General features: G+C 67.3%; 1 protein-coding gene across 2 annotated transcripts in view; it reads right to left on the reverse strand.

The window, feature by feature from the left end:
- Positions 1-23,959, reverse strand: part of RBM19 (RNA binding motif protein 19) — a 100,094-nt gene that overhangs the window by 26,182 nt on the left and 49,953 nt on the right. For both annotated transcript variants that reach the window (XM_028527880.2, XM_028527881.2), the window contains exons 22-23: positions 12,289-12,394; positions 2,411-2,531 (exon numbers count right to left, since the gene is read on the reverse strand). In XM_028527880.2, the coding sequence (XP_028383681.1) occupies positions 2,411-2,531; positions 12,289-12,394 (227 nt within the window). The remainder of the gene's footprint in view (positions 1-2,410; positions 2,532-12,288; positions 12,395-23,959) is intronic.

A 23,959-nucleotide genomic window follows, 5' to 3' on the forward strand; every position in this document is an offset into this window, starting at 1 on the left:
AAGGAGCCCCACAGCGCTCAGGGCGCAGGGTCTGGATGGGCCAGGGTGAAGGAGGCCGCAGGGCGGACACTTGGGCAGCCGGGGCCTGACTCGGCCCCAGGCTCTGACGGCGGCACCGGCCGGAGCAGCGCAGGGTGCACGGGGCAGGAGGGAGCGGCTCTGCCCCTTCGCACCCGAGTGACCTTGGGCACAACGCTGGGCCTCAGTGTCCCCATCTATAAAACGAGACAGCGCGCGCCACCCCCCGAAGGTGGCCCCCGGCACAGAGCACGACCCTCGCGAATGACAGCCGTCCCGGGTCACGTCAGTACTTGCCGGGTCCCAGCTCTCTCACCCGTCCAACGAACGGGGCTGCCACCTCACAGGGCGGGGGCGGGACTGACGGGGAGGCGTATGCAAATAAACGCCGCCTGCGTCACGCCGTCACTGCGTCTGCCCCGTCGGGAGCGTCACAGTCACAGAACCGCTTCCGGGCGGGGTGCGGTGGTCACGCTGTCTGCAGAGCTCGATCTATCGAAGGAGCCTTCCTCCGCTGCCGGCCGCAGTGCTGAGCCCGCACTCCCCGCCGGCCCCGGGGGTGGGCGCGGGGGGCCCGGGAGAGTCCCTTACACAAACATTTGCCGACGGTGCATGTGGGCCTGTCGATGGCTGTCGATACCGACAGGCTCTCTCTCTGCACGGCGGGATTTGGGGGCTTACTGAGTTGTGAGCCGGCGACTATGTGCTTAGCCCTGATGGGTCCGGATTCTGGTCCCTGCACTTCGGACCGGCGGCCAGGCCCCCGGGGTCCGGAGAGGCCCTGAGCTGTGAGAGAGGAGCGCGTAGCAGCGCCCCCTCGGGGAGGCACGGGCCCCGTGAGGGTCAGAGCCGTGGGAGGGTGAACGACGACACGGCAGGGACGCACAGGGAAGCAGAGGACACAGCAACCACTGATCCCTGGGGAGTGGTGGGGGAAGGGAAGGCTTCCAGAGGAAGTGTCATCTGAGCCGAGCCTTGAAGACTGGGTAGCCGCTTGCCAGGTTATAAAACATAAAATTGAGGAGCAAGGCGTTGTCAATAGAGGGAAGAGGATACACAGAGGCCTGCGGGCTGGCAGGGAACAGTGCACTCTGGGAGGTGCAGAGGGAGGGCCCGGACTGGGAGGGCACCGGGGAGCAGGAGGGGTCGCTGAAGGGCGTGGCAGGCTGAGCCCCAGTAGAAGGGTTCCCCCCGCCCCCGCCTGGGGCTCTAGGCACATCTGTGGAGGACGCAGCCTTGCGTCACCGAGACACTGCTCAGACAGCGTGTATGCAGCCCCAGTAAGACCAGGGAGGCCTGCAGGGACACTCGCAGCCCCCCCCCCCCGAGAGCAGCCCCCCAGGCACCAACCACTACGCTGCTGCCTGGTCTGGGCAGCCGAGTGTGACCGGCTGGGACAGCGAACGACCCAGTCCTGGGCCCGGGCTCCCCCTCTGCAGACAAGAGGGGCAAAGGCGGGCCTCGCCGCCAACACCCCCAGACTGCCCCCAGGGGACAGCCCCCAGCCGTCAATGGGGAACGGGGACAGCGAGGGGAGCAGACAGGTGCTGGAGCAATGCGGCTTGTCCAGGAAAGCACCGAGAGCTGGGCAACTGCGGGTCGTGCGGGGACTCCCTGGGGCACAGCGGCAGCATGCCGCCAGCGACATCAGAGCACCGTGGGGAGCACCGTGGGGGACGCCGCAAGGGGGCCACCGAGCCCCTCCACAAAGCCAGGCTCTCCCGCCTTCGCCACCTGCCCCTCCACCGTGTGCCACGCTCACGCCAACCCTGGGTCCTGGGCACAAATGTCACCTCTGTGGGGAGGCCTTCCTGCACCACCTGCTCAAACCATGTGCCCAGCCTTTCCCAACTGGACCCACAGCCCCACTAGGTCACGGCCACGTCCCCAGCCCCCAGGCAGAGCAGGTGCTCCCTGCCACTCTCCGGGGAGGGACTGGACAGTCGGCCAGGCCATGTGACGCCGCAAAGGTGTGTGAGGGGAGTGAATGCTGGCACCACCGGGGCCCTGGCGGGCAGTGGATGGTCCTCAAGCGGGGTAGCTGAGGAGGGTCCAGTAAAGGGGGGAGGGGGCAGGACAATTGGCACGAGTGGCCCCCTGGGCCAGCCAGCAGAACCTGGGCAGACAGCACTCAGTAGAGAGGCCACGGGACGTGAGCCCCCGGTGGGAGTGCCAGCTGGCCGTGGCAGCCCAGGGGGAAGGGAGGCGGGGTGGTGAACACCCTGGCCCACTCTCCTTCTCTCCCCTCCTTCCTGCCGGGCCTCCCAATAACCCGACTGGAGACCCAAAGGGTGGGAGGCTCCCGATGCACCCCACTCCGCCCCCCGGTGGCCGCCCAGTACCCTGGCCCCCAGGCCTGAGGGGGCCACCCCAGCAGCCCCGCTGCTCTTACCGTGGAAGCGCTCGGCCGTCTTCCGCCGCAGGGCCTGCAAGGTCACCTCGGAGTCGGCCCACTCCAGGACCAGCCTCCGGCCGTACAAGTGGGTGCTGTGGCACAGGGCGCTGAAGGCTCTCTGGAGGGGCAGGGGCGAGAGACAACACAGCGCATCAGCTGAGACCTCGGCCGGGTCGCTCCACTGTGCCCCCGCCCATCCGCCGGCGCCGCAGACTCTGAGGCCGGCTTCAGGCCCGAGCGACACCTGCCGGGCACATCTTCTTAGTTCATGGGCTTCGCCCCCCAGGAGGGAGCTGTGGGGGGCAGCGGCTTCTTCCCCACAGCACAGCCTCCCGGGAGGGCGACCCCACAACTCGGCCCTTCCACTCCACTGTTGGGGCAGCACCTCCCAGGAAAGCCGAGCCCCGTCTGGCTGCCTGATGACAACTGTGCAGGCCCCCGACATTCCACCCCGAGTCTCTCTGTGGCCTCCGGCCCGGCTGCCCTCAGCCTCCTCACTGGCCCCGGGGCCGCCAGCCTCTGCCCCAGCGACCCAAGCCCTGCTGCAGGCTCTGCCCCCTGCCGCCTCCTCTCTCCCGACCGCCCCGCTGCGCCCACCTCCCTCCTTCTGGTGTTTGTTTCCTGCCGGCTTTACGGAGGCGTAGCTCCCACACCACCGTTCGAGGTGCCATCTGAAGGGCGCCGCCCAGTGGCCGTGAGCACGCCCACAGCCGCCAACCACCAGTCCGTTTTAGAACTTCGGCATCCCCTGCCCCCCCCCCAGAGAAACGCCGCACTCGCCAGTGGTCACTCTGTACCCCTCGGCCCCAGCGGGCACTGATCTGCTGCCTGCCCCTGCGGTCTGGCCCTTCTGGACAGGGCATATGAATGGAGTCGCAGGGAACCGGCAAGCTCCCTGCTGGACATCGCCCGGTCTTCAGCTACAGGGCAGCGGGCGGAGCTCCTCCTGAGACACTCCCCTGGGACAGAGGCCGCCACGCTGTGTGGTCAGGGGCCTGGGCTCTGGAGCCGCCTGCCTGGGCCCTGCACGTCTTAGCTTCACGACCTGGGAGGGTGAATGGCTCTCCTGGGCCTCAGCCTCCTCATCTGTAAAACGGGAACGTCAATGGTACTCCCCTCCGAGGGTTCTACAGAAAATGAGTCAGCGTGGACAGGGCCCAGAGGAGCGTGGGCACAGTCAGCGCTCAATGGATGCTACTTCTTGTTGTCATCGTGTTGCTGGAATAGACTTGGGACATGTGCAGTGTCTCTCTCTGCAGAGAGGCCGGGAGGTGCTGGGTCTGGGGAGGGCCTGTGCCCAGCACCCCTCTGCACTGGAGACCGGCAGGGGCCGTGGGGAGAGTCCCTCTTGCTCCCGGCACGCCGCGGGCAGGAGGGCTCTGCACTGGAACCCTAACCCAACGCTGGCCCTCAACCGCGGTGTGCCTGTCAGCGGTCGCACTGTGTCCCCCAGAAGGAGACACTCGGAAACCCGCACCCCTGGGACCTCAGGACGCGAGCTTGCTGGGAAACAGGGTCTTTGCAGGCGAAAGCCAGTTACGTTAAATGGGGACCAGGGTGGGCCTCTGACCCAATGACGAGTGTCCTCATGAGAGACACGGAGACCCGAGTGTCACCTGGACAGGCCGAGGAACACTAGCCGTCACCAGAGGCTAGGAGGGAGGCATGGAACAGATTCTCCCTCAGAAGGAGTGGCCCCTGCCGACACCTTGGCTGTGAACTCTGGCCGCTGGAACTGCAGGCCGAGCACCTGCTGGGCGAACCCCCCCCCCCCCCCGCCCCCCGGCCTGCGGTGCTCGGGGACTGGGGAAATAACACAGTCATAACACAGCCGGGGGCCGGCCACCCGCCCTGCTCCGCGCCCCGGTGTCCTCGCCTGGTGGCGCACGGTAGCTGTCTGGTGACAGCCAAGTGAGTCTGTGCGGAGCACGAGTGGCAGGCGGGTGGCACACGCGCCCCCTTACGCCAGCCACGCGGCCACACTGCAGAAAGGCTCCGTTCCCCCTGCGCTTTCCGGAGAGGCGCCAGGTGCAGGGAAGTTTCCCTCTCCTTTTTCCCCCCTAACTTTAATTTAAAAAAAACCCTTCCTGACTGCCAGCAGAGCCTCTGCGGCTTTTCCCGCACGGACATAAAAATGCATCTGGACTCCGAGCCGAAATGGCCCATTCGGAGCTTTACGACGCGCACTCTCAGCTGGCGGGGCGGGAGAGCAGCCGGATGGGGGGCCGGGGGAGAGGCGGGTCGGGAGCCTGGCGCGGTGGGCCCTCCCCCCTGGGGCCAGGGTCCCCGAGGAGCCGCGGTCCTGGGGGCACGTCAGGTCGGGCGGGGGCGGCTAAGAGGCTGCATCTGGGGGGCTCGAAACCTGAACTTGGACGAATGAAACCGCGGAGCCCGGGGGGGGCCCCCCAAACTCGGCCTGTCCGACGGCGACTGTCACGTCGCTGACTCTCCCTTCCTCTTGCAGGGAGGACTCGTGCGTACACATGCAGTCCTGGGTCTAGTGAGCAGAGAGAAGGACAGGAGACCAGCGCCCATGACCTTGGAGCCTCACGGGATGGAAATGGGCGCCCAGGACGGGCCAAACCCTCAGCCAGGTCGTGGCAGAGGCCTGAGACCCAGAATGGCGCTCGAAGGGGGCACCATGTGCCGCCCTGACCTCTGGGGCCACTTCCTGTCACCACCTGATGGCCCGGGGCTGGTTTTCCCGCTCCTCCCCCCACCCCCGTTCCCCGACCCCATGGACCGCCCGTCAGTCCAGGGCACCCCGGCCCCTGGTTTCTACTTAGGGCTGGCAAAGGGAGGCACCGGGGGCCGGGGGGCAGGGGGCGGGGGGCGGGGCGCTCTTCCCCTGCTCCCTTCCTCCAGGACCATGGCTCCGGCCCTCGGCCCCTCCTCTCCCTCCAAGCCCCCCCTTTGGTAGGTGGTGACAGCTCCCAATGTCACTGGTCCCCGGGGAGTCCAAGCCCTGCTGACCCTATGCAGACCCTCTCTCCATCTGAACTGTCTCGGGGGAGGAGGCTCCACTTCCTGGCCCAGACGGCCGCCCCAGACGGCGGGTCTCATGCCCCGGCCCTGTGCAGGGGGTCGGAGGCTGACAAGGACGCTCCGAGCTGCCAGCTGGAGCCCAGAGCTGCCGCATCGCCTGGCTCCCTGGCGTGGGTGTCCCAAAACCACATTTCTCCGGTCTCCTGTGATCTGAGCCACCAGCTACGGGCCTTCCCTGGAGGAGGTCTGCGAAGGCGGGGGGCGAGGCCCATGACCAGGCCTGGCAGCCACCTTCCCAGCACCGGGAAGGCCCTGGGGGGCCGCCAGCGTGGCACGGGGCCTGCCCTTCCGCAGCCCTCCCGGAAGGCAGCCCCCCATCCCTGGTGGCGGAGGCCGATGGCCACCCTTGGCAGGACGCCCGTCCCCAGGGCCCTGGCTCCCGGCAGAGCTGAGGACAGGCCTCCTGCCTTTCAAAGCCCAGGGCGCCCTCTCGCGCCCCCCCCCCCCCCCCCGCTGTGTCGTGCCGAGGGGGAGGGCTGCCTCTGTCGCGGACGTCAGCTCCACCTGGACTCCGACACCACCACCGTGTCCTGAGCCATCTGTGTCCCCACTGCCTGGAGTGAGCGTGACCTGAGCTGGCCAAGAATGGCCACGTGTGCCCGGGGGCACAGGGAGAGGGCGAAGGGGACCAGGGCACTGCGCTGGGCTGGGCCCGCCGGGGGCTCCTTCTCTGCCAAGGAGGGCGAGGCGCCAGGCCCGTGCCTCCTGGGCGGGGGGCCTGCTGCGCGGGACACTGCGCGGTTTCCCCGTGGGGGACGGCCCGTGCCCCGAGGGACGGCTGCGTCCCACCCCTGCCCTCACAGGTCCCGAGTCCTGCACACAGGCTCTCAGCAGGTCCTGCAGCTGCTTGTGGACCCACAGGGGGAACCGGGAAGAAGCTGGTCCCGGGTCAGTGCGGCTCTCTGCGCAGCCTGGAGACTCGGACCGTGGCCCCCTCAGCACCGTCCTGGGTTACGGTCCGGGGGGCTGAGGGCGACTTCCTATGGCGAACACCCAGGACCCCGGCTCCAGGCTGTGGTGCCTGCGATCTTCCCGATAAGGAGCCTTCCTTCCATCCGTCCACCCACGCAGCTCAGTCCAACTCAACTCTGCGTCCCTGGAGGCCCCACTGTGAGCCAGAGACCAGAACAGGGGACGTGAAGGGGACATGCCACCTCTCACCTCCGGGAGACAGAAGAGCCACCAGGAAAAGAGGGCCAGTCCCAGGAAGCCGAGGATCGGTAGTGACACGGCACCGAGGCGGTGTGGCCTGGTGGCGGCCGTGGGCTCCACAGCGGGGCCCGGAGCGGGCTCGCTGCCCCTCCTGGGGCTCATGTGATCGCCCGAGGAACCCGGAGGGAAGTGTCTGACCCCAGCCCTTCCCTGGCCTGCGGAGCCCCGTCCGTCTGCTGCCAGCTACCGCCTGGGGGCCGGGCAGGCCTCAGGGCATGCAGGAGGCAGTTGGGCTTGTCCTGGCGCTGCTGACACTTGGTGATGAGCGACATTCACCCTCTCCCCTGCGGGGGGCGGCGTGACTCAATCTGGGTCCCCCACCACAGATGGGTCGGCCGAGCCTGAGTCTCTGCAAGGCTCAGGATTCAAACACCTTTTCTCCCCACCACTGGGCTCTGCTGACAGACGCGAGACAAACCACGGGCCTGAGCGCGCACACCTGGCCAGAAGGTGGGGCCCAAACCCCGAGTCCTGAACGTGCTTCCAGGTGGCGTGTGAGAAAACAAAGAACCACCGATACCTGGGCTTCAGCCACAGCACCTCCGACCCGGGGGGCCCGGAGCGCTCAGCCGCCTCCGCAGCCCGGGCCTGCACGAGGCCTTCACACACCGCATGCCCTCTGACCCTCAAGGTCACAGCAAGGGGCAGCACCACCCTCTCCCAAGTGCAGACGTGAGACCTGGGGTTTAGGGACACGAAGTCCCTGGCCCACAGTCACACAGCCGGAAGGAGGCAGCTCTGACTCCACAGGCCACGCTGCTGACCGCTGCTCGGCTCTGCCTGTAGTGAACACTGGCTGCATGGGACGCCTTACCCCAGGGACCCCCAACCACCTGGCGGACGGCCCGGCAGACCCTGGCTGCCCCTGCAGGGTCCGCATGCTGGGCCTCCTCACACTCAGTGAAGCAAACGTGCGTGTCGCGTGCTCGCCACTGCTGGTCTGAGGGTGACCGGCGTGGCCCAGCGCGGTGGACGCGGCTCTGTCTGGCTCGCTTGTCGCCACCTCTCCCCACCGCACGTCCTGTTTTGGTGCAGCTTGCAAGGTGATGGCCGTGGGCGGGGAGAGGCCTCACGGGAGCCCCGCCGAAGTGCCCGGCGTCCCCCGCAGCGGGCTCAGCCCCCGCCCCTCCCCCGGCAGCGCGCAGAACCGAGACCCGAGGGAGGCGACACCGACTGGAGCGGCCCTGCGGCTAGAGCCACGGCTGTGCACCGCGGCGAGGACGGCCCTGCTGCCAACGCCGCCGCCATCGCGTCCCCTGCTGCCGGCTCCCCCCGAGTGTTTATTTAAGCCGACACATTGCTCTGCTAATTGGATAACATTCCATGTGAAAACAGACCTTTTAAAGCGACGGCAGCGGCGGCAAATAAAAACAGCTGCAACCGCAAAACTACAAAGCCGTGGCGGCGGGCTGGGGAAGATGGGACCGAAGGCGCACGCGAGGGAGAACACGGACACCCCGGTGTCCGTCCGTCCGTCCGTCCGTCCGGCAGCAAGTCCGTTCTCGGTGCTCCTTCACTTCCGGCCCCCCCTCCCCCCACGGCCGGCCTGGTCCGGGCGAAGGAAGGAGGTGGCAGCTTCTCAAGGGAATCCCCGTGGCCAATGGCAGCCTCTCCGCCAACGCCAATGGGGATGAGCCGCCGGCTGGGGACCCAGGCCGGGAGCCACAGGCCACGCGCCCAGGCAAACGCTGCTGCAGGAACACCCGCCTGCTCCTCCTCTGGGGGCCGGACAAGCTGCTCCCCCCCCCTGCCCCCGGGCTTGCTCCCAAGAGACGCCATTGTCAGGCACAGCCTCTTGGTCTTCCAGCCAGCTCACTGATGGGCCCTCTTCTTCGGGGCCTCCTGGGGCTGGGTGAGGGCGAGGGGTGTGCACAGCCTCTTGGTCTTCCAGCCAGCTCACTGACGGGCCCTCTTCTTCGGGGCCTCCTGGGGCTGGCTGAGGGTGAGGGGTGTGCGGGCCCTCAGTGTCCGTGGACACATGCGTGGAGGGAGGGAGGTGCTGAATCCGTGGGCTTTGGAGTCAGACGACACAGTTTCTGGGCCCCACCCAGCACTGAAGGCCCTGGGCGAGGGACTTCCTCCCTTCGAGCCTCAGTTTCCTCTCTGTCATGTGGCTTCCTACCTCCTACCTCTTAGACTCTCTGGAGGAGTAAATGTTACAAATGCAACTCATGCTTTCTGGAGATGACAGCTTTCACCGAGGCCGAGAGGCTGCCCTCTCAGAAGCACCACCGGGGCCTCATCAGGGCCTAGGGGGCCCCGTGGCCGGCGCCGTGGACACTGTGGCCAGCGGAGCACTAGCGGAGCAAGGGCATCCCCACAGCAGAACCAGGCTGGGGCCGCCCACCGGTTCATGGGGCTCGGTGGCTCAGACGGGGCTTGGCAAACACCCGAAAGTCGGGGGCAAGGCACGGCTGCAAACCTCCCGCCCGAATCGAAGGGGCGGCTGCGGGCCGGGACGCGACAGTGAGTGTGTGTGGTGTGCGCCACACACAGGGCTGGCGCCGTCGGCCACGGGGGCCTCTGGCTACTGCCATCAGTTGCCCGGTTACTCTGAGCTCGGCCACGGCAGCCTTCTCGGGGCCCTTGTGCTGGAATTCTCTTCCCGGCTTCTGAGTGGGGGCCTCCCCCCGAGTGGCTCACCACCGGGTAACAGAGTCCCGATGATGCGCGGGGTGGAACACGGGCCGTGGGCGTGGCTGGCAGGCTCGGGCTCCGGAGGGCAGGGGCGAGCAGACGACACCGGCCTGGGGCCCGGCCGAGGCCCCCCCTCCTCTGCCAGCCGGGGAAGTGAACTGGGGGAGCCCGGGGCCAGGGTTCCAGCCCCGGCACGGGCGCTGCCCAGAACCACCGATTCACGGCCTCCAGTCCCTGCGCCCTCCCTCTCTCCCTTCCTCCCACCGGGGCTTACAGCCCCACGTTCAAGTGGGAGCGGCAGCCGAAAGGGTGACCTGTCTGCAACCTCACAGAGGGCACAGTGACGGGAAACAGGACCGAAGCCCGAGGGCACGGAGGTGGGAGGGTCTCGGTGCCACCGAGCCCCGAAAGGTGTCCAAAGGAGGTCTCCTGCCCAGAGTGCCTCCAAAAGGGGAAGGACACCTAGGGACATGGCCCCGAGGACCCCGAGGTGCCTCTGCCAGCCCGGGGAATCCCACGCTTTCCTTCTGCAAAGTTTAAAAAAAAAAAAAAAAAGATCTTCGGAGGGTTTGCTGAGCGTCTCCCTGCAGCACTGCTCACCCCCTTGCAGCGCACGCCCCCCCCCCCCCCCCCCCCCCCGTCGAGCTGACTAGACACTCACAACACTCACAGCTCCATGCACCCGCAGCAGCGCGCGCGGCTCCGAGGGTCAGCGGGGAGCCCTGGATGCTCCACTCGGGAGACAATCGGGTTCTCCAGACAGACGGGGAGAAGCAACGCAGCTTCTCTGGCAGCGAAAAGAGCAAAGGGAGCGTCGCAGGGGAGAGGCGCCCCGGGGGTTCCGGCTGCGGGGAGGGCTGGCTTGTTTGGTGGCGGCACAGCGGGGGCTCGCATGCGGCAAAAGGGACGAGCCTCGCGGGGCCGGCTGGGCCGGACACAGCTGCAAAGCCAGGCCACCACCCACGGGAGGTGAGGGGCCGTGTGTGGGCTGAGTCCTCACTGTCCTCAGTGGCCTTCCTCCCGGAGCCCAGAGTGGAAGGTGGGGAAGGGGCCACCCCCCGCAAACCACTGGAAGCTGTGCTGGGCTTCGGGAAAACGTCGGCAGCCTGGCCTCGGTGCGGCTCACAGGCCGTCTGGGCACTCGCGCTGCCCGTCCACTGGGACCCCCTTCTGTTCTGACGACACCCTTGTACTGGCCGTGGGGTGCATGGCACATCAAGGCTGGGAGCCAACAGCTGGTCCCAGACCCGTGGCCCTGGGAGCCACGTCCACCCTGACGCCAGCCTCGGCCGTGGCAAGAGGCCGTGAGTGGGAGGCGGGCTCCTTCCCCATCCGGAGCAGCACCGCTGTCGCTGCGGTCACCGTCCCCCTCCTCAGAGCCACCAGGCAGAGCTCGAGCTCGGTGGGGCCCCGCGCGCTTCTGAAGAGATATCACCCCATCCCAGCCTCCCGACTCAATGATGGAAACCCCGACACCGCTTCCCGAGGGCAGGTGCGGCGCATGGAGACCTCGCCCGAGGTCGCAGGGCAGGTGGGACAGCACCAGGGCACACGCTCGGGGGGGCGGTGTGGCTTTGGAGCCTGTGCTCTGACGGGCGGCCCCTGCACTGGCACCGCGTCCCTCTCTCCGTCCCGGTGGGAAGGCCGGCCGCTCCAAAGAGGCCTGGGCTGGTGGGAACGGCTCTCGGTGCACCAGGTCCGGTGCTCGGGTTTCCTGTGTGCCCCCCCGCCTTCCCCTGTGGGGGGCCCCCGCTAGCACTCCTCTTTGGCAGAAGGGGAAACTGAGGTGCAGGGCCAGGAAAGCCGAGCTGTCAGCTCTGCACGGCTGCCGCCTGGCTCCCCTGAGCCGACGCCGGGGCCTGGTGCGTGCCGGCTGTGCTGCCCCGGTCCCCACTGCTGCCACGGGAGGTGAGGGGTGGGTTGCCGGCCAGAGAGGAGTGGGCGTCTGGACAAACGTGGCCATGTGCCCACAAACAGGCACTTGAGCTCAAGGAGTGGAGACAAAGGTGGCTGGCAAGGCTCCCCGAGGTTGCGGGGAGCCCTCTCGGCCTGTGCGTGTCCCCAGGACCCACAAAGGCTGCAGACACGTCTCTGAGGTACCACCTTCGGCCCCCTCCCACACTGGGTCTCTGGCAATGCCGACTGGCTACAGGCTGAGATTTCCTGGAGGTGGGGGGCTCCCCACCATTAGGGAGACCTGCGCACGGCTCTACTGTGACCCCCCAAAACACAAGGCCTAGAGAAGATGCAACCTGAGGGCACAGGCTCACGGAGGGCACCCACGACGACAGACAACAGCGTCACCACCACGGCCACCTCCCCAAGGGGCTGACCAGGTCTTGCCAGGGCGGCAGCCACAGACGAAGCCGGAAGCCGTCACGGCGTCTGCCCCGTGCCCGCTGCCGGGCCGGGCGGGCACCCAGCCAGTTCCCACCGCGAGGGCGAAGCCCCACGAGCTCCCCGGCACCTACATCCGGAGGCTTTGCGTCAGGCGTAAAGGGTGTCCCGTGTCGCCAAGGAGCCCGGGGGACTCTGCGCACAGCAGCACCTGCCTGGGCTGCGACCAGCTCCAAACGGAAGCCCCGGCCACCAGGAGGAAGGAGGAAGGGGAAGACGTGTCCCCGTGGGTCCCCACTGGGGACCTTGGATTCTCCACGCCAGAGTGGTCCGTGAGTGCCCTCTGCACAGCTCCTCCGTGCTGCCCACCCGGGTTGGGGGGCTCACGACCTAGGGGCTTCCCGTCTGATCTGGGGAGGCCTGGGAAGCGCCCTCACTCCCCCACTCTGTACCCCAGGTCGCTGCATGTATGACATGGGGAGTGGGAGGAGGACACAGACTGCCCCTCCTCTAGACACAAAACCCTGGGTCTTCCCCCCGCCCCCAAGGTGAGGGGATGACCAATGGGAGAAAAAGCCCAGAGCCCCGTGGCTTCTCCCATGAGAGCCCGGGAAGGAGAGCAGAGCGGGCGGGCCCCGCCTCACCTTCGCGTCCTGCTTGGTGAGGAAGTCCACGAAGCCGAACCCTCGGTGCGAGCCTGTCCCCGCCATCTTCTTCGGCAAGCGGACGGTCTTCAGCTCCCCGAAGGTGCTGGGGACAGAAGGCAAAGCACACGGGAGTTTCAGGAGGGAGGGCTGCAAAGGGTGTGGGGGAGGGGCCGATGCTCACGGGCTCGGTCCTTCCCGTTAGGCACGTGAAACACTGGCAGACACACATGTGCACATGCACACACGTGCATACCCCGTGTCACTCCCGCCCAGTCAGCGTGCGCTCCGGGGCGTGAGCGGCTTCCTCCCCCAGGCCCGGGGGCACCAGCAGGTGGCAGATGCCCATGGAGGACGTTTGGTTCCCCTCTGACCAGCCGGCGCACACTCGCCCTCCCCCGGCCCGAGGGGGCTTCAGCCTTGCACCTCGTGTGGGAGGCCGGGGAGGCGAGGGCTGCTGGTGTGCTGGCCGGTCAGGGAGTAGGTGGGGGTCTCCCTGCAAAGCGGGGCTCCGCACCGAACAAGCCCAGCACCCAGGACCTGTCCTCAGCGCAAGACGCCCCAGTGACGCCCAGTGACTCCCTCTACTCGCCACCCCCCCCCCCCCCCCCCCCCGGCACTCCCGTCGTCCCGTCTTCTCCACCTGAGTCGGGCGAGGCTCTGCAGAAGCACACGGTCTGGCCCCCTGGCGGGGGTCACACAGGTCAACCTGGCCGGGGCCCCTCCTGGCCCCTTCCCGCATCAACCCCCGAGAACCCCTGGAGAAAAGGGCCAGGCCCCCCTCTCTCCAGCCTCTTGCGCGCCCCAGCCCCATCCGAACGTCCATTTATCAAACATATACGTGCAAACGGCTGCTGATAAATATTTAATGTGCCCGGCATCTGCGGAGAGGTATTCTTTTATTTGAAAATCGACACACTCTCGCAGGCGCCCGGGCACAAGCACAGGCGCACGCCGGTCCAGGATGCTCCGGGGCCAGAGGCCGATTGGGTAAGAACCACGCTGGAGGCCGTCAGCTCCCGCGCAACGGTGTAAGCTGGACCCGGGGCGCTGACCCGCGGCCTGCCCGCATGACCAGGCATCTGCCGGCCCAATTTCCGGAGCCGGGAAGGTGTGCAGACGCGGCATTATGAGTCCTCAAAATGAGCCTGCACGTCTCCGCGGAGCTCTGCCCGCGGCTCCACTCCCCCGCCCAGGCCTCTCTGAGCAGGCACCAGGGCCGGGCTGCTGGCGACGAGGCCGGCCTCCCAGGCAGGGGAGGGGCTGGGGGGACGGCCGTGGAGCCGTCAGTCTTCCCGGCTCACGCGGAGGGGGCGGGTTGGGGCCCAGGAGCCGGGCAGGTGGGGTGGGCAGGGGTGGCGTGACGGAGCCGAGGAGTCTGGAACACAAACCCTGCTTGCTTCTGCCACCTAAAGGCGGCTGCGCCCGGCGACAGGCACGCTGCCTCCCTGTTCCACGGAGCCCCTGCGCCTCTGCTGGGGCTGGCACGGGGCTGGGCAGGCAGGGGACGGCTCAGGTCCCTCGCAGGTGCCTTCAAGTAAATGGTCCTCGGGCTCCGAGTTCTTCAGAGACACAGGGACTGCAGGGCCGGTGCGCCCGAGGGCCTGGAGGACAGGTATCTGTGAGCACTGATCCCAGGGGTGACGGGGGCTGACGGGCACAGGGAGGCCAGGCGAGACCCCCAGAGTACCTGGGCCACGCCAGGTCCCATGCAGGCACAGCTGCACATGGCTTGTGGCCGCGCTGATCTCTCCGCCCGCTGTCCACCCCGGCCCCGGGCTCTCGTGGGCCTGTGCTTCACCCCGGCTCGCCCGGAGCAGCCCGTGTGGCTCTGCCGTCGGCCGGGCTGGACGCCGTGGGGCGGACGCCTGCGCAGCCGCCTGCCTCCCCCGGGGCTGGAACTCAGCTCCGCCACAGTAAAAACACCCGCCTGCTCGCCCCAGGCCTGCAGCGAGGAGACCGGTGCCGGCTCGGAGTGGACGCCTGGCAGTGTGTCTGAAGCGACCCACCGAGCCCACGGCAGCCCTGGAGGGGCCCTGGTCACCGGTACGGGTCACTGGGACACGCATCACGCCTGCAGTTGGCGCTGGGAGGGGGACGACCCGCCGGAGCCGCAGGAGCGAGTCCCGGGTTCACCGCGCCCGTCTGACAGATAGAGACACTGAGGCTCAGGGAGGCGGCCGTCCTGCCAGGACGTGGCAGGGCCAGAATGGGACCTCGGGAGTGTCTGACCTTGAGGCTCTCTCTGCTGCACCACGCCCCGCCCACGTCAGTAACCTGGGAGGTGGGGGGACTGGCCGCTTTCAGGAATGGGGCGGCGAGGGTTGCCCTGAGTGGTCGTCCGAGGGGTGCAGTGATTTGCCCAAGACCCTGGGACAAGAAAGGCTGACCGAGTCCCCGGTCCTCCCGCCCTCGCTGTGCGCAGACCTCCGGCCTCTGCCCTCAGGAGCCACGACCCTGTGCCCTGGTGGCCTCAGTGGCTTCTCCCCCGACGTCTCCGAGCCCTCTGCAGTGGGTGGCGAGCCAGCCTGCGTGTCCGTGCGCAGTGGAAGGGGAGAGAGAGCGAGAACGAGAGAGGGAGAGGAGGGAGGGGAGAGAGGCTGGGCGGCGAGTCCTCCCTCTCCGCAGCGTGCTGCGAGCTGCGGACGCTCTGTGCATGGCAAGCAGCTGAGGGTCCGGGGGAAGGCGAGAAAATAATTAAAAGGTGGAGAAAGGAGCGGATGAGGAGAGGCTGGAGGAGCCACGCTTGCGTGGCCCGGAGAAGTGGCATTCGAGAGCTCGGCAGCGGGAGCCGTGACAGAGGAGGGGTCCGGACCCAGGAGGGGTCTTGGGCGGGGACCGGAGAGCGGGGGATCCTGTGCCCGGCAGCCGGGGCCCGAGGGGGGGCGGGAGGTCCCGGCCACTGCCTGGGTCTCCACACAGGCCTCGGCAGGGCAAACGTCAGGCTGCGCCCCCAGGCCCGAGCAGCTCCCCGTGCCCGTCATTCCCTGGGAGACCAGGAAGGTGGCGGCGGTGAGCTCACTTCCCCTCCGGTCTGGGCCGAGGGCGAGGCGGAGCTGGGCCCACGGAGCAGCTGGGCGGTCGGGGTCAGCGCTCACGAGGGACTGCCCGGTGCTGCGAAGCCCTGACGTGTGAGTCGGGGACGGCCAGACGCCATCCCCGCTGCCGTCGCCCCGGGCACCAGCGCCCGGGTGCCTGTGAGGGGCCGAGGCTTTCAACTGTACCGTGTCCAGGGGCAACGGCTGGGGGTGGTGGAGGTGCCGCCCGTTCTGCAGATGAGAAAACCGAGGGCCAGAGAGGCCACGTGACCTGCCCAGGGCCCGCGGCCCGGGGGCGCAGCCCAGACGGCGTGGCCCTCCCAGCTCAGCCCCCACTTGACCTGCTCAGGCAAGTGGGGGCTGCGGTTCCCACACGACCAAGTGCGGCCACATAAGGCTGACGGATACTGGTGATCTCAGGGAGATAGCGAAGAGAATTAAAATGGAAAAAAAAGGGCTGGGGGAGGAAAAAAAAATCGATGAAGTACCTTTAGCTCCTTGGAGATAAGCGATATATAAATACCAGCCATTATTAAGGTTCTTATCTGACAGCAAAGCCCACGGAGCCATTTTTAAGAGTGGCTTTGGGAGGAAGTTGCGCGTGAACCCTCGTCCCCCGGGAGCAGGGGCCGTCCCCGGGGGGAGGCCGGGCAGGGCCTCGGACCGCAGGGGGAGCCAAATCCCGGGGCACCGGCGGCTCCTCCCCGGGCCCGGACTCCGCCGCTGGGGGAAGGAGGCGCCGCACTCCCCACTGTGTGGATAATAGAAACCACAAAATAGCAATTACTGTATCCGAAGCTGTGAATGAGAGGGACACACGGGGCCTTGAAGCACGGCCCTCCCCCCTCCCCCACCACGCTCGCACTCCGGTAACGAACTCACACCTCACTTTTCCAATTATTTCATTCACCTCGGGTTCACCAATTACTCCCCCACGCCGCGGCCCGCCCCCTCCGCCGGGCTGCGCATGCGTGACTGGTGGTGGGTTTGGGGGTTCTGGACGACCGGAGCTGGTCGTGGGGTTTCTCATTTCCTTCGAGGTGAGCGTGGGGGGGAGGGGCAGGGAAGGTACGGAGGTGTCGTGCTGGGTGAGGTGACTGTGCCCGGTCCTCGGCCCCCGTAAACAAGCCTGGCCCTGCGAATCCGGCCTGCACACAGGCCCGGAGGCCGACCAGCCCCGGAGGGGCCCGCCTGCGTGCTGGGGCTTAGTCCCCCGGGGTGTGCTATGCACCCCCCACCCCCACCAGACCCTGGGCACAACCCTGGACGCGACTGCTGAGGGTCTTTGGCTCTGCTACCACAATAAAAGGGATGAATCATCCTCCTTCCTTGGCCGAAAGGATGGGACGAGAGAGAAGAGAGCGAGGAAGGTGAGGAGGTGACGGAGAACCCTCCCGAGACGCTGAGCTCCACGTGTCCACAGCTGCCCTGGGGCCTCACGAGCAGCCTGCGAGGCGCCCCACCCCTCCTGCCCGCACGCTGGCACCAAGTGGGGGCCGGTCGGCACAGCCCGAGGAGCCAAGGCTGAGCTGCTCCCAGGACCTGAGTCCTTGTCGCTCTCCTCCTCGGACCAGTGAGAGCGGCCGAGTCCCAGCAGAAGTGCCGAGTCGGGGGGCAGTCCGTGGGCACGGCTGTGATTTCCCCACCTGCGCTCAGGGCGTGGCCGCGGGAAGAACAGAAACCAGCGCCCACCCACGGGCCCCGCAGCTGCAGTCACAGCGAAGACCGCCTTGCACGAGGCGGGGGGGTGGTGGTGGTGGTGGTTTCATGGGTGAGAATGAAGCACCGGCCCCTTTCTGTCCCTCCTGAAGCAGGGAGAGCCGCCGAGTCTCCTGACGTTGAGAAGCCTTTCAAACACACCATGATTTTCTAACCCGCACATCACACGCTGAACAAACCTGGGGCTTGAGAAGGCCACATGGTTCCTCCAACACCTGCTGAGGGACCTGCCCAAGGTCCGGCAGGTGCCAGTGAGTGACCTGGGCTCAGAGTGGCCGGTCTGTCCCTGAGCCTGTGCAAAGGGCCCTGTGTGCAAGGTGCTGGGGGGTGGGGAGGTCAATGTCAGACACCACCCTTGTTCCGGGGGGGCCCTGGCCTGCGAGAAGAGCTGGCCCAGCAGTGGGCCCTGCCCACCCCAGGGGCACAAGAGGACTTGGGGACAAACTCCCCCATCTCCACTGCACGTGAGCTAGAGCTGAGTGGGTCCGGTCTCTGTGCACGTCTGCCCCCGCCCCTCCTGCACCCACCCTTGAGAAGGGTCCGCCTGTGACCCCACAGAGTGGGCCCCGCTGGGCAGATGAGCATGGCAGGTGGGCAGCAGCTCCGCCCCATGTCCCGCCTCATGCCTCCCTTGCGCTGCCGAGCGGCCATGTGGCTGAGGGCCCCTGCTGAGGGAGGCAGAGAGACCGGGGGGCCGACGGGAGGGCCAGAGACAGGCCCACGCCTCCGTCTGTGGCGGCGGACTTCTGCAGCGGGGGGGGGCTCGGGCCCAGGACCCACTGTCAGGGCGTCCCGCCTCTGCGATGCGCATGGACAGGACCGGCAGCCTCGCAGGCGGGGAAGACCCCCCTCCCCCCGCCCCCGAGCCTGGGTCCCACCTGCATGGGCTCTTCTCCCGCCCCCAGGAGGTCACGCTGCTGAAGGTCACACGCGCATCAGCCCCGCATGGAGCCGACACCGAGCGAGGGACGCCGGCCCGGGCACCGGCCAGCGGAGGCGCAGGTGCGCGTCCAGATGTCCAGCCTCCTTCTCCTCTGTCCCCTCTCGCCGTCTTTCCACGGAGTGCCTCTTAGCTGGGGCTGTCCCGGTGACTCACCACCCATCACGGCGACAGTCGGTTGGACGAGGGAGGCTGCCGCAGCACCACCAGCACGTGCTCCCTCTCGTTCGTGCCTCTCGAAGCCTGAAAGACGGCCCGGTCTCCGCGAAAGCGAGAGGAGAAGTGCGGGGGCCGGCGTTCAGCTGTTCTCAACAGCCCCTCTAGGGGTCCTCTGCAGCGAGCGCGACCCTCTCGTTTTCTAGATGAGGGGTCCCGGCATGAGCAGTTCAATGCCGTCTCTGAATCAGAGCCGGGGCTCTCCTGAGAGGCTCGGGCGGAGGGGACGGGCACTGGGGGATGCGAGCTCCTGCCTGAGAGGTTTCCAGGCTGAACTGGGGTGTGTGTGTGTGTGTGTGTGTGTGTGTGTGAGAGAGAGAGAGAGAGAGAGAGGAGGGAGAGAGAGAGAGAGAGAGAGAGACACGTGCCAGAGCCAGGCCAACAGAACAGAAGGGACTGGATGCTGGCCCCACGTCAAAGGCCTCGGGGCGGACAGATGAGACAGAAGGGAGCTGAGAGCTGGGGCAGACAGCAGGAACCTCCAGCCCCGTGACCTCGGGACCGGCGGCATCAGGGTCATCCAGGTCTGGCTCCAAGGCTGGGGGTGGGGCGGGGCCAGCCCAGGTGCAGGGCAGGAGCCCTGCAGGTGAGCGAGTCGGCTCCAGGCTGAGGGGCACGGCTCCAGCAGAGGGTGCAGGGGCACGCAGCCTCAGCCTGGACGGCCCATGGACATCGGGGCCCGGGACCCTCACGCAGACCGTCCTTCTACAGCGGCCTGCAATTCAGGGTCTTCTGAGACATGAGATTTTTAAACATTGGCGCCAAGTCAACAGTTTACCCTCCAGCCCCCGCGGCCGCCTGTGTTCACGTAACACGTGGGATTCTAAGCATCCTGAGGACAGGGAGGGTCTGGCCACTGTGGTTTGCGCCCCGCCCCCAGCATCTACTCCAGGTCTCACACACCCGTGGCTGCACCTGCAGTGAACGCATGGCTGAACGAGTCCAGTTTTGACAGTGAGGGGCCAGGCCTCAGCATCACCGAAACAGCCTAAGTTTGGAGCCAGCCCCGGCTTTGGACCCCAGCCCTGCGCCCCGTGTCACCTCCCTGAGGCTCAGTTTTGTCATCTGTAAAATGGACACAACCGCCCCCCTCCCCTGCACCATACAAGGCTGCCGACTCCCTGGTCCCGGCGTCTACCAGGAACGGAGACGCGGAGGTGCTGGTGATGCCACGTCCACTCCTCGGACCCGTGCAGGTGACGAGCACGTGACGCCCTCGAGCCCTCACGAGACGCAGTTCTCCACCCCCCTCCCCTCCTGCCAGTTGGACACCCAGTCGGGAGTGGGTGTCCCACAGCGGGCGTCCCTCAGCCAGGCCCCGGCCCCGGGCCACAGCTCCCCTCAGAGGGGGACGCAGCCTCCACCTGGGGCAGGTGAGCCGGGCAGTCCCACACCCCTGCCGGAGCCGGTCAACGGCACGCCCGGCTCACGCGCCCCCTCGTGCTCGCCCCTCTGGCCTGTGGCTGCTGGAGTGCAGCTGACCCCTTACAAGGAAGCAAAGTGGGTCGTTCAGGCTGACGGAGTGGTCCCGAGAAGGCGGCCTGTGGCCGGCATCAGAGCCAGTTTAACCCCCTTGGGTGGTTTCCTCAATATGGGAGGTGTTTGGGAAGAGAAAAGGAAAAGTTAAAAGGAAAAAGAACACGGCCTCTTTCTCGTTCACTTAAGTCTGGTTTAGCAATTGATCTGCCACGTATCTGGCCTGTTGCTCCGATCTCCGCGGTGACGTGGGAGAACAGGGAAGGCCTCGGGGAGACCCGGGGGTCGGCAGCTGTGACCAGACCTGCACGCACTCCATGCCGTCTGCCGTGCCCGCGCCTGCTGCCACGCTGAGCTGGCCGCCTGAGGTGAACTCCTGGGCCCCGTAACCACCACACCCAGAACCCGACGGGGCCAGAGCGCCTGTCCCAGGGGTCTCTGTGAGGCGGGAGGAGTGGGCCCCCGGGCAAACCAGGGCCGGCAGCCGGGCACCCCTTCTCAGGGTGGGCTGCCCTGGGGAGGGGGACACCCTCTGCCGCTGGCCCAGAGCCCCCCGTGCCGCCTGCTGCCAGGTCACAGCCAGGCCTCCCGAGGAGGCTGCAGGAGGGGGGGCCTCTGGGCTGCTCACCGAAAGGCCGGTCACTTTCATTCCTTTTGGACGCATTTCAGTTCTCGGAACCTGAACGAGGACCGCACACCAGGAACCCGGTGCCTCCACTCGATTCCCATCAGCCCTGCGCTGCTCTCCGACGAGCCAGGCCTGAACCGACCCCCACCGGTCTGCCCCAGGTCTAGACCCTCCTCACCAGGGACTGCGGAGGGCGGCTGGTCGGAAGGACGGTGGGGAGAGAAGTGTGGTCTCGCAAACATGGAAAGAACTTCTGCCAAGCTTGTAGGGTCTGGGGGGGGACTTTCAGGGACACGCGTGGGCAGGGAGAAACTTCCAGTCATGGGGGCATTAGGAAGCTCCCCAGGGACGGCCCCCCCAGTACAAGTGTGGAGCAGCGGCCCAGGACCACCACCACCACCTGCCACTCGCTGACGCACCCTGGGGCGCATGTTGCACCCCGGCCTCTGGGCGCCCGCCTTCTGCCCTGTCTGGAGAGGTGCAAGGTAGCGCCTCAGCACCAGACCAGCCTGTGTGGTGTCCAGACGGCATTCTCTCTAGGGACAGGGAGACGGCGGCAGGAGCCCTCTGGGGGCCACTGCAGCCGTGCGGGGCCGAGGCAGAGACCCAGGGACTGGGGGGCCTGGGGCAAAGCAATCACACGGTGCCGACGCCAAGCGGGCCCTGTGGCCCCCGGTCAGCAGACCTTCACCCCGAGGCCAGAACCACACACTCAGCGCCTGCCCGTCACCTGTGGGAAAGCCCCTGGCCCCGCCCCCTTGGCTGCTCAGGGCCCACGTGCTTTTCCCTCACCAACTCGCCACCCAGGTTCTCATCCCGGAGCAGCTGAGAGGGGCAAGGGGTTAACAGCGGCAGGTCCCTGAAAGGCCTCGAGGACCGATGACTGACCGATGGCCCCAGTGAGACCCGGGTGCCCTCTGCCTGGAGAGGGTCAGACAGCGGACACTTGTGCCTGTGACCCCTCAACCCCGCCGCTTTGGCAAGGAAGCAGCCCCAGACAGCATGTAAGCGGTGGGCGTGGCCTCTTGCCAACACGACCAGATAAAAACAGGGACTGGCTCGTGAGCCTTCGTTCGCCGACCTCCACATTGGCCCCCAGAACCTCCACACGGGCCGGTCGGCACCCCAGATGCAGCCGGGGCTCCGCACCCTTGCACAGGTGGGAAAAGGCCCCGTGTGCTTTAGAAAGGTGTCCGAGGCGTGGTCAGCGCTGCCAGAGATGGCTGGCGCCCAGAGGCAGGAGGGGGGTCCCTTCCCCAGGGAGGCCCTTGTTCCTCGTCGGCGGGGGCGACGGCAGGCGGCGTGCGGTGACAGCCGAGTCCCTGTGCGTCTGCACCGAGCGGTGAGTGCCAGGTCCCCCAGAGCCAGGAACCACACATCCTGCCACCGGCCGAGGGACCCACACAGCACGAGGCAACAGTAAGGACCACAGACCTAGCTGTCGCCCCACTATGCGGTGAGACGGGAGAAGAAAGCCGGCGGGAAGGCGCCACCTCAAAGGTGCTCCTACCAGGCCGGCCCGCCTGCGAAGAGCTTGTGTTTGCGGTCACCTGCTCCCCCCTCTTCCCTGCCGTCAGACTCACTGCGCCCGGCTCCCCCGAGGGACTCGGGGTGGTCAGCACCCAGGACAGTGCCCTCGGGGTCTGGCAGGCTCCGCAGCACCAGTGGGCGGGGCTAGGATTGGATGCTGCTCCTGCTTCCTCCCTCACTGCTGCTTCCGGGCACCCAGAGACCCAGGTTCTCCATGCCAGAGTTGAGAAACAGCCGGGAGGGGCCAGTGTGTGCTGAGCGCCTGCCACGTGTCCCCGGTCCAGAGCCACCCCCGGGCAGCAGCGTCCCAGGGCACAGGGCCCCCTGGGGCGGCCGGACCACGAGCCGCAGCCCTCCCGCTCCGCACTCCGCTGTGTGACGCCTGCTCTGGGCCGAGGGGCCCACCTCTGCCTTTGACCTCCGTCCTCAGTTTCCCGTGGGAGCCTGGCAGCTGCCGGGAAGCTCCGGTCAGGTGCTGGAGGGAGCGGAAAGAGAGGCCGAGGAGAGGATGACAAATCTTGGGGGCAGCCCCCAAACTCGGCATTCTAGAGGCTTCCGAGCCTTGCCCCTGGGAGGGACATCCCAGACTTCCCACAGCATCAGGCAGCCCCCGTCGGGCATCCCCATCCCTGGCAGAAGTCTCAGGCATCTGTCTGACTGCACCCGAGGGTGGGTGAGGCAGAGAGCACCGTCCCCCGGTCCCCCTGGGGGTCTCCTGACCGACAAGTCGCAGACGGGAGGGGACCACTTTTCGGGGGCAGAGGGGTTCAGACTGGGTGTGTCTCGGGTGCCTGGGCAGCCTCAGGACCCGAGCGCCCACAGAACGCCGGGACCAGTGTCGTCGGGGCGACAGCGGAGACATCCCTGCAGAAGACGCGAGACGCAAACCCATGGTACGAGCCTTTGCTGGAAGGCCTCGGAGGCCACCCCGGGGGCGGGCGGGAGACGGGACGCAGAGGCTAGCGGATGCTGCTGCTGAGCCCGCCGGCACGGGGTGGGGGGGTGGGGGTGGAGGGGGCGGCACCAGGCTGGGGCAGACACTGTTTTTAAAAGTCTGGGAAGGAAAACACCAACAAAACAACTTGAGCTCAGGATGGCCAGCGAGTGCGAAGATGCAGTGGGAGGTGGAAATGGCTTCGTGAGGCAGATCATTCGTTTGGGGCCAGATAAACCCACGCAGAACGTGACTCGACGGCAGGAGGGGAGGAAGAAGTTCAGGGTCGGCTGGTGTGACTTGGCGCAGAAGCCTGGGTGTGGCATCCGGCTCCCTCTTCCCTGCCGAGGGGAAGCCTGGGACTGGGTCTGCGCCCGGAGGGGGAGGGAGGGAGGGAGGGAGGGAGGGAGGGAGGGAGGGAGGAGCGGGGCCCCGGACACGCGCACGGCTGGGGCAGCGTTCGGCTGGGCTGCCGAGGCCCGGGGCTCAGTCGCTGCCGCAGCACGTGGAGGCCACCCTGACGAGAGCAGTCCCTTAGCCCTGGACAGTGCTTCCCGCTTGAAACGAAGAGAAAGGGGGCTGGTCCTTTCAGACCAGGGGTTGACAAGCCTCGGCCCCTGGGCCAGACCTGGCCCCTTCCCGTCGGGTGAACACAGCCTAACCGGGCAGCACCAGGCCCCCGGGCTTACGTCTCGTCTATGGCGGTGCCTGGGCACCTGGTGGCTGCCAGGTCGACACACAACATTAGCCATCACGACTCTTCACCGAAGTCTGACCACCCCAATCTCACCCCTCCCCCAAATCCCCACGCCGAGGCACCCCGGCACCCCGGGGGCCGCCTCCCGCACCACTGGAGCTACTCCTGCCGCCCCGATGAACAGGGTCTTTGTCTCCCCATCCCCCAACCCCCCCGAATTTACGTGTTTTCCTTAATCAGGTCCTCATTAGACCAGGGGGCACTAGCTAGAGGCCGTGAGAACGCCCACGTCAGCTGGTAATTAGGGAGGTTTGCAGAAAGAGTCAGGAGGCCTCTCCACCTCGCCTCCCGACCTGTCGTTTGCCCGAGGGGCCTAACGAGGGACCGTGCCCGGGGAGCCCGCCCTTGAGACGGCTGAGCCTGGCACCCGCGGCGGCCCCCCGCCCCACTTCTGCCTGCCGGACAGGGCGAGAAAAGCCCGCTTCCTCCCCTG

The sequence above is a fragment of the Phyllostomus discolor genome, chromosome 13 (assembly GCF_004126475.2).
Source record: "Phyllostomus discolor isolate MPI-MPIP mPhyDis1 chromosome 13, mPhyDis1.pri.v3, whole genome shotgun sequence".
Classification (NCBI taxonomy): domain Eukaryota; kingdom Metazoa; phylum Chordata; class Mammalia; order Chiroptera; family Phyllostomidae; genus Phyllostomus; species Phyllostomus discolor.